At 35.2% G+C, this 11,320-nt stretch overlaps 1 protein-coding gene across 1 annotated transcript; it reads left to right on the top strand.

Moving 5' to 3' along the window:
• The first annotated feature begins 3,381 nt into the window (after positions 1–3,381).
• On the top strand, positions 3,382–5,665 carry LOC114181662. Its single transcript, XM_028068174.1, has 5 exons — positions 3,382–3,527; positions 3,928–3,985; positions 4,054–4,233; positions 4,982–5,026; positions 5,576–5,665. Exons 1-5 carry the CDS (start codon positions 3,382–3,384, stop codon positions 5,663–5,665), a joined length of 519 nt encoding a protein of 172 aa, XP_027923975.1.
• The last annotated feature ends 5,655 nt before the right edge of the window (positions 5,666–11,320 follow it).

The raw sequence follows: 11,320 nt of genomic DNA, 5'->3' as shown, positions 1-11,320 counted from the left end.
TAAATTATAATGTAAAACAAAACTGTATGATGTTTATACCATGACACTTGATAAACATTTTCGCTCATTTCCATGGGTTGGAGTTGAAGTCACGTTCGTATGTTGCATCAGCTATTTCCTTCACAAATTCTTGTGTGTTTTTGGCTTCATCTGATTCCCTGTTTAATAAAACTGCTTGCACATTACCAGCTGGACCAGGAATAAGATTGATATTTGAGTTGCACTTTTTGAAAATTGTTTCCATGTTTGAGTCATCAATATCCAATCCCTCCCACGGTTCCATTTGCGCACCTGCATTTGAATGAAAAAAAAGTCATTATGTTAATGGAAATTTATGTAAAAGAAGACAATAAAAAAATGATTTTTGTTTGGAAAATTATACGAACAACGCCATTGCGAGAATTGAAGTAAGAAATTCTTACCTCTTTTATGGTGAAAGGTTTCTCAAGTCAGATATGTTTTCTTCACTTAAAAATTTAATGAAGTGCAACCCTACTTATATCAATTTAAATTACTATGGACAAAATTACCAATTTACCTTAATGCTTACTTCTTGATCACGTTTTCATATCACCCAAACGCGTACTGTTGCATTGTAATAAGTATTGATGTCCCATCCACCCAGCTAGGTCATTCAATGCACGAAGATGCAACCAAGGATATCAATTCATCTCCCACTTATTATGCAACAGTGACTTCGTGCCAACTTCCTATCCACATCCAGTGAAACCTTTTCTGGTTCATTGCATGGAACAATTGCTAAGTCACGCATTTTCTCAGGATTCGGTTCACAATGGTTGTCTTCGACTTCATCTAGACTAACTTTACAAGGGGAAGGTTGAGGTTTTTCGCATTTATTCAAATCTTCACGCAATTTTTTAAGTTTTGCCTCCAAGTCATCAATGCGTCTGTTATTAATTTTCAATTTTTGTTTTGCAGAAATGGGAGATTTTGGGTTGGATTGAACGTCATCAACTTCTTCATCCATCACTCCTCCTTCACGGAGATTCAACGCAATCCTCAAAATAACATTTCTTTTGTGTTCTTTGGTTATAGACCATTCCCAAACAATCTACAAATGAATACATTACTCAAGTATGATTAAAGCTAATGACAAAATATTTAACAACATTGTAAACCACTATAATTGAAGATGGACATTAAAAACCTAATTATTTTGAAATGCAAACTCAATGTTCCCTGTCCTTATGGTCAATGTTGACCGTTCCAAAATTCTGGAGAAACAACAAACCCATTCAACAGGACATAAGGAAAGATGTTCCACAGCCCAAAGCTGCAAAATCAAAACTCCTCCAACTATGCTAATGGCATGCTTATTTTGTTGTTGCACATAAACCCTATATGACAGACTTATGGCATCAATAAGGAAAGTGTAAACGACACCACCCCAATTATAGTTGCTTAGTGATGCAATGTTATCCAACAATTTGAAAGGTAATGCTTTTATTCTACTAGAGGTAGTAGGGAAAAATAAAACAACAAAACACATCAATATATATATATATATATATATATATATATATATATATATATATATATATATATATATATATATATATATATATATATATATATATAACTGACAAACACCATCCACATCATCCACCTCATCGCTACTTACCATGGATTTGATATTCTTAGTTATAGTTTTAATTGTTACGACCTCACCATCAAACAATGATCCAAGTTCCCCACATATTTCGTCATCAAATTGAACTTCATCACCTACTACACTCAATCCTAAGTACATGCAAACATCAACACACCTAAGTGGGACTAGGTTTTGCATTACACAAAAACCTTTAAATTCTGGAACCCATCTCCTTAGCATTTCCATCAACAACAATTTTGAGATATTTAGAGGCCTATCCATTTGCAAACACCATTTGAAAGGTGTACCTTCTACCTTTGAACAATGTATATCTCTTAGCACACAGTCCACTTGAACAATATATTGTGTTTTAACAAAATCACGAACCCGAATCTATAAAGAAACATTTAATAAAATAAAAAATTATTTTGAATTCAAAAATATGTTGACAAAAATTTTGTGAGAAATTCAAACTTATCTTGTTTTCAGCCTAGTTTGGCAGCTTTCGCTTAACCATTGCGACATAAGGAAGAAATGTGCACACCAACTCAAATTCTTCTCAAGTGATGATGAATGAACCAAAATTCTACTTGTAACAACATCAACAACCCAGACATATGATTTTAGACAACTTTCAAATGTGGCAGCAAATGCAGAACCAAATTTATGAAAAAAACACATGCATTAGTGTGTCACTTGCCATGGTTAATGGTGCAAGAAAATGGAATAATTAATTCGACTAACAAAATTATTGCCAATAAGCATTTTTATGCTACCATGGTTAGTAAAATAAACCAATTTTGCTAATAACACATATTTACATATAATTTTCCACATGATTACCATACAAAATTTAATTCGTAAAATGTGTTTTATATCAACACACGCCACATTATATTGTTTCACTATCCAAGATAATATGGTCATCTCACTGCTTTGAGATATCAACTATTGTTGTACTTCATATGCTAACAAGCGACACTATATAGATCCTTCAAGAGCCCTCTCAAAGATAAGAGGAAGAGTGTCACCATATATGGCGAATAATAATCTCACTTCATTCTCGATCAAAACCCAGACAAGAGAAAAACTAAACCTTCAATTAAAACTGGCATCAAGTGTGCACCATCTTTGAAGCCACGACTTTGGAGAAATCTCTGCAGTAGCATTCCACCATGACCACTTCAGAGGAAAAAAAAACACAGTAGCACAATATATTACAACAATGTTTAAAAGAGTGTTGCTAACATTCCTCTATTATTATTTAACAAAGTGCCACACATTTGGAAAAAAAGCAAAAGACCAAATAAATTAAGAAATCAGGACAGATTGACCAAGTATTCACATTTAATCTACTTGTTGCATAAGGCCTAGAAGCAACCGATAGAATACTCAAGTACCTTTATTTCATCATCAAGTTGTTTCACAATTTTCTTTTGGTCCTGCCATCAAATAAATTTGAATTAATATATAGAGAAAAGGAAATTAAGCAATATTCTAACTCCTCTGCTATTTTGTCATGTGTGCAATATTCTTGTAAGAACCACCGAATGGGAAAGCATCAGAGCTAATATGGCATGGCTTTTGGATGCCATAGGTTGCGTGGCATTGGACATATTCGTATCCTTTATACGTAGTTTTTTCATGCAAATATTTTTTTTTTGTGAATAAGAAATTGCTTTTTTTTTCTCAATCGAAACCCTAAACCGCAAAATGCTTTTGAATCGAAAAAGCTAACCTCCAATTTTAATGCTTTCCACTTCCAATGAATGACGAAGGGTTTTCCATCAACCACATTGGGATTGGTTCTACTGCGATTTGGTGAAGCACCGTGGGAGGAAGGATTGAGTGTGATCAACGACTTTCGTGGAGGTGAGACAAAGGATTTTGAATCTGCAGCGATGAAGTGGTTTTGGTAAAGTACTGTCAGAGGGTTTTGAATCAGTCGTGAGAAAGGGATTTCGTGTTCTCTATCGATGAAGGGTTGGTTCTATTGCAATTTCGTGAACCACCGGTGGAGACCAAAGGCTTTTGTGCAGGTGGGATTGAAAAATTTTGATCTGCACCGAGAATGTGATTTTGGTAAAGCAGCAAGATTTTGAATTAGGCGCGAGAACTTCTTATGATTTTATGAACCATCGTCATGTGCACCACACCATTTCAATTTCCTTCACATTTGTCTCTCACACGTGCAATATTTTTTTACTTAGAAAATTTAATTAATAAAAGTCACGTCACTTTGTAAAAAAATTGTAAAAAAAGTTTGTCAAATTTTCTTTCTCAAATAATCATTTTGCTTATTCTTATCCTTTTAGTTTTTTTGTTTTGCATACTTTCGGTCCGGGTCCGGGTCAGATGTTTTGGGCTCAGTGGGTGGGTTACAGTCAGCATATTTAAGCAGGTGCGTGCGCAGCGTTTTGACGAGTTGAGTGAGCTAGCAGCATGAACGGTGTGATGTGGAGAGTGGTGAGCAGAGGCACTTCGTTGATTTTCCATTCGAAGAAACGGAGTGCTCTCTCCGTCCCTGTTCGTGCGTTTTCTGCTCCTACCGGTCTCTATGGCTTCCCTCATTTGAAGACCGCAAAAGGCTTTCAATCCTTCGTCGACGAAGCCATTCAAAGGTATATATCTCATCGAATCATATTCCTCACTCAATTAATGTTATTGCTACTGTTTAAACTGATACTAATGCAGGCATGCGTGTGTTTCAACGTTTGTATTGTGCTAAGTTTGATATGTATTTTCTCTTATTATGCACGAAAGTGTGTTAAATTGTTCGTAATTCATTGTACTGGCCAATTGTCGCACATGTACTTGATAAACGAGCATTTGTTTCATTATTTAACCTACAAAATGTAAAATACTCTACACTCAATTACTATTGCTACTGCTATAAAATTCAGATATTCTCATTTCGTTCTTTTGTATATGTGGTTTAAGGTTTTGTTTTATAAACCAAGAATTGGAATGTTTGTTTTTTGATTATATATGTAAATTAGATAAAAATTAGGTGAAGAGGAAGGATGTAATTGTTGTCAAAAGAGTAATTAATGCTGTCCTAACTTTTAAAAATGACAAATGAATAGAAAAACAACCTTTCCTAGATTAGACCCGAGAGAGTTTATTGAAACAATTTCTCTCATTATGCATTGCCGTTTGTGAAATTGTTGATAATTGGCTGTAACGGTCAATTGTTGCACACATTTCTATCTGATTGTAATGATAAATGCGCATTTGTTTTGTTCGTTAGCAACCAAAGTGTCAAACAGTTGCACTTGCTACTAAATGGTGCCATGACCACATGGTTGATTTTTATTTTTGTGGATTGCTAGGTCTGGAGAACTCATCAGTTACATTTGTAGGAAATAGCCAGCTGCTGAAGTGATGCGAGCAATGGATGAGATTTCTGACACTGTAAGTTATTCTACTGAGAATAACTGATATGGTGGTTGATAAACTCCCACCAATTTGGAAGATTTGGAAGCTTGGTGCTGTGAATTAGATGCTTTCAAAATTTATATTGCCTTGTTTTAAAACTCAGGTGTAGATGATTAAGTGGTGTCATGGGGAGATTTTACAACTCCTCCTTTGTTTGTTATTTTTTATTTTGTTTAGGGTATGTTAATATGCATGTTTTTTTTCTTCATTTCTTGTGTTTCTTTTTGTTAGAATGATGCTATATAGTTATGTTTAAGTTATTGGTTATGGGTTTGTGCTTTTCTTTGTTGCATTTGTGGTTTTATACACACACATTCGTGCATGTATACGTGTGCTATTTTTATTATTTATCATGAATCTTAATATTCACAATATGGTTCAATTTGTGATTCAAAAACTAGGCTTTTCATTTCACACTTGGTATCCTGATTCAACTATCTTGAGAGAATAAGTACTTTGCTTGTTGTATTCACTTTTTTACTCTATCGAATACATGTATTGCAATTTGCATGTTTCATTTTTCAGGTATGCTCTGTTGTTGACTCTGCTGAATTGTGTAGGCATACCCACCCTGACAGGTTCTCTTCTTGTTACCATTATTATTATTATTATTAGTAGTAGTAGTAGTAGTATTTTAGCTCATAGTCAGGTAAGGGAATGAAATATTTAAAATTTATTGTATTGTTGAAGATTGTTGTCGAATTTCTGATTGAGAGTGATTGAATCTAATGAATGATGTGATTTTGCTTGTTTGATAATGTAAATTAATGAAAAGGTTAATTTGATGATTTAGGTAAAAACGATACAAGTGTATTTGGGGTTTGGTGGGGTTTGTTTCAAGGATTTGTAAATTTGGATCAAGTGATTTTGATTGGTATATTTTGAACTGATATAACTTGTTTTGGCTTGTATGAGGAAAGAAAAACACTTGTTGGGGTCGGTTGAATTTATTCACAAATATGTATGAACTACGAATTATGCATACACGATGGGCGAGTGATTTACTTGTTAAGCAACACGAACTCAATTTTGTAGGGGGAAGCTCCATTTGTTAGGTCAGTGAATCTCTTGCTGAGCGATAGCATTTTATTTGAAAGTTAAAGAAGTATGTGTGCCTTACTCGTTGATGAGTCATCATTTTCCTCCATTCCACTAGCCTTTGTGTACCCATTTGATATTTGTTCAGTGCTTAATTGTTTATCTTTAGTGTGTTTTCATCTGTTGGGCTTTATTGGGCCACTGTTCTGAATTTGGGTTAATTTCACATTATTTGGCCAAATTTTCGTTTTTAATTATTTTTAGGTATTTGGGTGAAGAAATTTTTGAGCTTGGACATTAATATTCAGTTGAAGAGAGTTGCCACATCATTTCCACATCATTTTCACGTCATTTCCATGTCATCTAAGTGATTGGGCCACATTTGAAGCCCAGTAGTGACATTTTTATAATTATGAGTGCCAGAGTGGCAATTTTATAAATAATGGTGGCAGAGTTGACAAGACCACGAAAATTAGGTCTCTTGGCATGCACCAACCGCACTCCTTCTTCTCCACTCTTTTCCAACCTCCATTTTCGCTCTCTCCAGCTTTGGTGGGTGTCCATGGAGGTGCTCCACTCGTTTTTTATGTTTTTGCACTAGTTTTTGCCATTTGTATGCACATTTGACAACACCCAATGTGGGATTTACGTTTTGAATGCATTTGGTAGATTGGGCATCTCATTTTGTGGATTTTATTGACTTGTAACATCACCCATTGATGGGGTTTTCAGATTTATATATCACAACAGCGTTTTTCATTCCATTGAAGCTTTAAAATCTCTCTTTTGCTCTTGATTTGCGTTCAACAATTCGTAGGTTAGGGTTTTTGATGTTCTGCTTTGTTGATTTCAGATTTGAAGTGCTTAATTGTTCCATTTCCATGTCTAGCAAAATTCATGTATTGACTCCTTGATGAAAAATGCAATGAAGCTTTGAGGTTGTGCTTGTTTCGTGAAATCTGCCATGTCTCTTTGTTCTGAATTTGGGGAATGCGTGTGGTGAATCTGTTTGTGATTAATTTACAGAGTAATTGCATATGTTTGGGTTAAGTTATGTTCATGCTTAATGTATGTAGCTTGACTGTCACGAATTTAAGGATGTGTACATTGCTTAATTGCATAATGAAGCTGGATTGTAACTTTTGCTTAGTGAGTTCTTATCTAATGGATTGAGAGAAGGCAGAGGTGTTAATTTGGCAGCATATGATAAGTGAAATTGTGTTTGAATCAAGGATATCAATACGTTTTTAATCACTGTCGCGTTTAATTTAATCTGTTGATTAGCATATTGAATCCGTCAACCCCCCTTTGTGTTATAGTGTTGTGTTCATATGAAAATTGAAGCTTTGGACGAAAATATTGGTCGTTGGGAGACGATTTGGTTCAACTTTCGCATACTGCATTTAACTGTTTTAATTTGGTGGGGTACGGCCTCTATCACTCGTGCAAATTTCTAAAAATTACTCCCAATGGTCTTATTCATAGGGCGAGTGAGACACTCACTTGGCACATTTTTGGAGGAATTTCTCCCAATACTCATGATGTCGCTCAATGAGAAAAAGGTTTTCAAATAAGATGTTTTATTAATTTTGAGAAGAGTTAATATATTAAATGTATGGAATTGGAAGTGTTTTGATATATAGATGACTGTTGTGATGAAATTGGAATTATTTTTAAAGAAGGAAAGTACTTCATCATGTTGTGTTAGGGTGTATTGAATTGGGATTCAAATAAGAGATTATCAAAACTTTACTTAGTACTTTAACTCACATAAAGGAAAATATTTAGGTAGTGAGAGTTGATGGAGGTTTTTATGATGAAAATTGGTTTGAAAGAGAACCTTTTTAGCATCTCATGGTGAGTTACCCTTGTTATATGAGAGGGGTTGGGTAGAGCCCCGATATCACATACCAAAATCTACTAGGATCCATATGATAGGTGCAAAATCTCTAGGTTTAATTCGATGCAAGAAAATATTCAAATGTAGTATTTATAGTTGGTCTAGATGATTGTGAATATTTAAAAGAAATTGTTTGTGAATGATTGCTTACATTGATTTTTTTGAACTATTTATAAGTATTTTCTTTTTTAAACATATTATCTTACCATGGTTTGTGGTTATGCTCGAGCTACTCGCTTAGGCGGAGTGCCAGGTTTTTGGGCGACCTGTTATCTCGCTTAGGCGAGTACCTCTCGCCTAAGCGAGAAATCGAGGGGTGTGAGACCTTGTTTGGGGCACCTCGCGTAGGCGAGGATGTTGATGTTTGGGCAACAAGGCTTTTCGCCCAGGCGAGAGGATCTCGCTTAAGCGAGACCTCGTGCTTAACTTTGTGTTGTGCTTAACTCGCCGCCTAGGCGAGAGTTTTTGGTGTTAGACGAAGGATGATGTCGCCCAGGCGAGGAGAGACTCGCCTAAGCGAGACTTCACAGATAAACCAGGTTAGCATGCTCGCTCAGGCGAGAAAGCTTAGCCTAAGCGAGACAGGCCTCAGGAGATGCTGAGCCATGAGCGGGTAGATTCATGGATGGCGATTAACATGTGATGGTATGAGCGGGGAGGTTCATACATATTTACTCTCCTGTGGGGATATGAGCGAGGTAGGTTCGTATGATCCGTGCTCACAATTGAGAGATGCTACGTGCGGGGAGGTACGTAGCTAGTGGATCACATGTGTTGGACTAGGGGCGGGCAGGTCCGTAGAGTAGGACTACGAGCGGGGAGGTTCGTCGAGGCATGATCATGTGCGGGTAGGTTCGTGTGAGCATCAGAAATCCTGAGTCCATGGCTAACTTTGTTGTTAAATTGGAGGTTGAAAATCTCTGGGGGTATTAAGTATGTGACCATGGTCCAGATATGAGAATATAATTGGGTGTATTTATATTATTTAATTAATATGTTTCTTATATTCTTTTGAGCTCACCCTTTCTGTTTGTGTTTGGCGATGATCTTGTAATTCTTTACACGGGAGCAGTTGATGATATAGGTGATGCTGCTAACACCTGAGGTGGAGAGATGGCTAGCTTGGGGATTTTGAGCTAGGGTTTTTTCTTATGATTTTCATTGTCTTGTCGAATTTTGGAACTTGTAATAAAATTACTACTAATCGTTATTTAAATTATGGCACGACTAATAATGTTTTAAATTTTCCCGTGTTTTGGGAATAATAAAGTACAACATTTGAATTTATCTATTCTTATTTATTTTATTGATTTATTTTAATAAAGTAATTTCCAATAGGGATGTTACACAGTGGTTGATTGCTACAAATTGCAACAGACTAGAAGATTACCATCGAGCATGGACAATGGCAAATAGACAATACATGTATGGAACGACATGGCTGACAAGACAAACAACATATACATAGCAGCAAAAGCAACTTCGTGAAGACATAATGACCATAAACAGACTCCCCCTCACGCTGTGAGCAACCTTCAACCGTTAACTTTGGTAAACAGTGAGGAAATGCTACAACAGTAAAGGAAAACCAAAAAGCCTAGAGGGACTTTCACAAGGGTGGCTTCTGGACTTCACCGACGTTCCGAGCAGTAGAAGGTGGCACATGGACTGCACGCGCCTGTTCGCAGTGGAGAAGAAGCGACGCGTGGACGGGTATTTGGTTCCGGCACTGGAGGGGCTGTCGCTCGGAGAGGCACTCCAAATCCAGTGGTCGGCGGCCGACGACGAATAGTGGCGGACGACGGTGAAATAGTGGCAGACGACGACGATTTAGTGAACAATGGCAGTTGGTAGCTTTGGATAGTGTTTAACGGCAGTGGGCGGCTGCAAACAGTAACACACAATGGCGGATGGCGGCGGATAGCCGCGAACGGTGACAACAACTGTCGATGGACAAGACCAAACAAAAACCAGAGTGAGATGCACATTAAGATACTTCAGACATAAGTCTTTGAAAGACTTGACTCCGGCAGCCGCCGCCGGCCACTAACTGCTGGCAAGCAACACAAACAGGACCGAGAGAAACTTAAACCACTTGCTCTGATACCATGTGAAAATAAAAGGATAATACACAATTGGAGGGTCTTAATAGATCCATCTCATAACTTTCTAATTATAATGATAAAAACCGATACAATGGAAGATGATAGATCAAAAGACTACCCTAAATACTTAGGTACAACTCATATAGTGCACTAGACTCAAAAGTACAGCTGGAAGTAGTTCCCCACACACCACTCCCTATTTTAGACTTAATAGTTACTCTAACATACATAAATTTAATAATTATTTCAATAAGATATAAAAAAATAATGATAAAGAAAAATATATTGATTATAATGTTTTTTCATAATAAATTCATCATTCGTTATCTAAAGATTGTTGCTCAATTGATTATTATTGTAGATTTACAAATTAATCAATATAAATTCTCAATTAATTTGTTGTCGTTCTCACCATTAACCAAAATACATTCTCAATTAAATATTTCTATCCTTAATCATGTCCATTCTTTTACCTATAGATCAAGCAAAAAGCTAATTAACAAAAGTACATTCTTGATTAATTTTAGTTAAAGTTTTCACTTCTAATCAAAATACATATTTTTAATTATTGGCAAAAACTCATTCAATCACATAAAAATTTTGGAAAGATATATGTCTCAGGTGTATTGTAACCGAGACATAAAATGTTTTCTGCCTCGATAATATTTAGAACCAAGACATAAAAGTTTAAAAGATTACAAAAATATCACTACAGTTACATCTTTTACGAAAGAATTGAAAAATATAAGACACCATAAAAAGACAAAAATGCACCGGTAATTCATGTACAAAATAGTTATTGTTATAGTTCGACAACTCCTTGTAAAGTTCTATACGACAAGGAATTTAGAACTTTTATGTGTATTTTTATACTTTATTCATATCTATTTTTTAAAAAATTAATAACTATATAATGGTATATGAAGTTAATATATGTATATACCAATATATTTTGCTTCGGACATCTCACTACATTTTTTTTTAATAAATATGATTGATTATATGTATTAAATTAAGTAATATTGAACTTTTTAAAATAGTTAATTTATCAGTTTTTTTTTTCATTTATAAATGTAACCATTATTACTCATGAATAATATTAGATATTAATAATAATAATGATGGTTAATAAATATCTCAATAGTTTACATTTGTCTAAAATATAAATTTTGAATTATAAAATTAATACACACAAATGCAGAACTCTTTAACTAGTAATATATTAAA

The sequence above is a fragment of the Vigna unguiculata genome, chromosome 1 (assembly GCF_004118075.2).
Source record: "Vigna unguiculata cultivar IT97K-499-35 chromosome 1, ASM411807v1, whole genome shotgun sequence".
Lineage (NCBI taxonomy): Eukaryota > Viridiplantae > Streptophyta > Magnoliopsida > Fabales > Fabaceae > Vigna > Vigna unguiculata.
This window is presented reverse-complemented; position numbering and strand designations above follow the sequence as displayed.

Excerpts from the sequence above, each read along its gene's own strand:
- LOC114181662 (XM_028068174.1), top strand. The coding sequence starts at position 3,382 with ATGACGAAGGGTTTTCCATCAACCACATTGGGATTGGTTCTACTGCGA. Across the intron at positions 3,986-4,053 it reads AGATGTTTTGGGCTCAGTGG|CATGAACGGTGTGATGTGGA; the intron begins GTGGGTTACAGT and ends GTGAGCTAGCAG. Across the intron at positions 5,027-5,575 it reads TGGATGAGATTTCTGACACT|GTATGCTCTGTTGTTGACTC; the intron begins GTAAGTTATTCT and ends TTCATTTTTCAG.